The sequence below is a fragment of the Magnolia sinica genome, chromosome 2 (genome assembly GCF_029962835.1).
Source record: "Magnolia sinica isolate HGM2019 chromosome 2, MsV1, whole genome shotgun sequence".
Classification (NCBI taxonomy): domain Eukaryota; kingdom Viridiplantae; phylum Streptophyta; class Magnoliopsida; order Magnoliales; family Magnoliaceae; genus Magnolia; species Magnolia sinica.
This window is the reverse complement of record NC_080574.1, coordinates 93352174-93354796: the sequence shown is the minus strand read 5'-3', so window position 1 is coordinate 93354796 and position 2623 is coordinate 93352174. Positions and strand designations below refer to the sequence as shown.

Here is a 2623-nt window from a genome sequence, read left to right as displayed (position 1 = left end):
TTTTTTTAATAAATAGTTTCTACCCATGTTATGTGGGTCCTTCAAAAGTGGAGTATCTGAGTTGGATACTCAAACAGCAGGATAAGGTATGGATAAGAGACCTGCCTTCACAAGACTTGAAATCCAGATCCATTCTATTTTTAAACTGTTGAGCTATCAGTTATTTAGAATTTTAAATGAATATTACCAATTGGGTTGCAAGTCGCTTGCTTGATATTGTTGGGGCATCATTTGAACTTGGCTATCTTTTTTGAATGATGACACAAGAAAATTTTATTAGAACCACTGAAAAGAGGGAAAAATGAAAATAAGCAATGTGGGATGAAGAAAGATCATTGCATGCACCCCTAAAGATGGCATTAAGGAAGAAAAAGACCTAACAGCCCAATAATTCCTCCTTTTTTACTTCTAAACTGTAGGTAAACCCATTGCCCAAAGACAGATCCAACTGTTTAGTTTATGAAAGATCTCTTCCACAAATTCCAAGCAATTGCTGAAGTACTTGTTGTTTCTTCCTTTCTAGATTGACCATACCACTGCTAGAAAGGAGAGACACCATATAAATGTTTTCATTTTTCCTTTCTTTCATCTGTTCTAGGCAAGGTAGAAAGCATTAATCAAACATGGCGCAATCCATAACATGATTATGTTATGAGTTCTGACCAATCCCTTGCTGTATCTGTCATGAAAATTTGGATTTAGGGGATCTGCCGTACCTGATCCTTGTTGTATCCATACTCAGGTACTATATTTTTATACAATTTTCTCCAAGAAGATAGTCATGCATGTGATTTAGCAGTGGTAAGAACTTTTCTTTGGCTTCACCAATTTGCTACTGAGCCATTGAATTGCCTATGGATGCGTTGGTAACTTTGAAATCTTTTGCCAGAGAAGAAGAAAAAGAAGGAGACAAGTTTTATTCTTTTGCCAGAGAAGAAGGTGACAAGTTTTATTATTTATAGGTATGGTTAGGATGTGTTTGGATGATGCTTGTAAATGGGCTTAGCTGTAAATGATTTACAGGTAAATGGTTTATAGTCTGTGTTTGGATGCTGAAAATTGCCTGTAAATGTTTTTTTACGGCTTGCAGGTTTTGACCCTTCCACTTTCATGCCTGATTAAAGTTCTCCTCTGCCCTTTGATTTTACAAATGCAGATGGGCTTGTTACCTGAGGTAGATGGTGGAAAAGATATTTTATTTGATTGTATGTGCTGTACTAATGTTCTGCATTTTTGGAGTCATATCATTTCCAGCAGGCTTATGTTTTTTAATGCTATAAATTTCAGGTTGTATCGTGGTGATCCAGTGCCAAATCCTCTTACACCTTGGGATAGACCTCCATTGAAAAACATTTTCTGTATATATGGGATAGATATGAAGACTAAGGTAATGTGCTATTTTATTTGAATAATAATTATTTCTAAATTCTTCTTTTAAAAAAAAAATTGTAATTTGTTATGGCTGAGCTAATTGTGGTACTGCATCTGTCTAACCCGGACATTCCTGAGTTAATTTTTGGATTCTCATTGGGTATGAGTGAAGTTTGTGAGTGTTTAACTCCTGATACTGTAAATAATAAGTATCATGGATGTGAAGACTGGTGGAGGCAAGTTTTTTCAGCACAAGGCTTATTGTGAAAAGCATAGCTTGGATCAGAAAAAGAAGGTCATATCAATTGCTTTTGAAGAATGAATATCTTATGATGCATTGTCTTTCATAGGATAAAAGTCTTATGTTACAATGCATAAGTTTATTTCCCCTGCCTCATCTTGGTTTTTATCAATTTCTACAGGTTGAGAGTCTGCAACATGGACCTGATGAGGTCCGTCGCATTAAGCAAATCCGGGTCAGTGAGAATGTACTATAATCCACATCTTGTCTGTTTTCTCATTCATTATCGGATCCTCCTTTTGGGTTTCCTTTCCAGCACTTCCAACTCTCAATTCTACTCTCTTTCCTTTCCCTACACATCCATCTGCATTTCATTTCTTGTTTGAGAGTTTCATTTCATGTCTTGTAGCCAGTAGGCCAGAGCTACCTATTGAGGTTGCAGGGCCTGCTATGCACAATTCGAATGGAGAATGCTGGTGGAGGCAATGATGACGTTGGCCTGAAAGCAGCAGAAGATGGACGGGCAGTGTTATCTCAGGGTCCGCCAAGCACGACGGTACTGGTGATGACGGGCGCGACCATGACTTTGTATTATTTGTGGAACGTAGTGTTGTGTAACAGTTTGATTGAGTTAAACTTTAAATAGATTGTTGTTAACTGTTTTGTTGGTATTGTGGTTTTCATGATTGATTGTTTCATGAGTGGATTGAATGAATGGATTAGTAGTTTAAATAAATATTTTAAAGAATATATATATATTTTTAGCCTCAATTTGTAACTAAGGCTTGAATTTAGCCTCGGTTGTTGATAACCAAGGCTAAAATTCTTGTGGCTAAAGGCTTTAGCCTCGGTTGTTGAGAACCAAGGTTAAAAATAGATTTAGCTTCGGTTGGAGACAATTGAGGCTAAAATTTGGATTTAGTCTCAGTTGAAAACAATGGAGGCTAAAATTTTGATTTAGCCTCATTTCGAGAAAATTGAAGCTAAAAAGGTTTTTAGCCTCACTTGAAG

At 36.5% G+C, this 2623-nt stretch overlaps 1 protein-coding gene across 4 annotated transcripts; it reads left to right on the top strand.

Annotated features, from left to right (window-relative positions):
• Window positions 1–254: 254 nt before the first annotated feature.
• On the top strand, window positions 255–2283 carry LOC131237271 (uncharacterized). Of its 4 annotated transcripts, none has more exons than XR_009167147.1 (4): window positions 255–801; window positions 890–962; window positions 1091–1666; window positions 1794–1930. XR_009167147.1 is itself a non-coding variant. In XM_058234963.1 (3 exons), exons 1-3 carry the CDS (start codon window positions 1586–1588, stop codon window positions 2256–2258), a joined length of 372 nt encoding a protein of 123 aa, XP_058090946.1. In that variant the 5' UTR covers window positions 1530–1585; the 3' UTR covers window positions 2259–2283. The 4 variants fall into 4 exon arrangements, 2 of the variants coding, with proteins under 2 accessions (XP_058090946.1, XP_058090947.1); XR_009167146.1 differs by adding an exon at window positions 2022–2283 and having other exon boundaries at window positions 530–801; window positions 1091–1847; XM_058234963.1 differs by lacking the exons at window positions 255–801; window positions 890–962 and adding an exon at window positions 2022–2283 and having other exon boundaries at window positions 1530–1666; window positions 1794–1847.
• The last annotated feature ends 340 nt before the right edge of the window (window positions 2284–2623 follow it).

Bases quoted from the DNA above. Each gene is read 5' to 3' on its own strand.
- LOC131237271 (XM_058234963.1), top strand. From the start codon at position 1,586: ATGGATGTGAAGACTGGTGGAGGCAAGTTTTTTCAGCACAAGGCTTAT. The intron at 1,667-1,793 runs GTCATATCAATT...CAATTTCTACAG, and splicing joins GCTTGGATCAGAAAAAGAAG to GTTGAGAGTCTGCAACATGG. The intron at 1,848-2,021 runs GTCAGTGAGAAT...CATGTCTTGTAG, and splicing joins GTCGCATTAAGCAAATCCGG to CCAGTAGGCCAGAGCTACCT.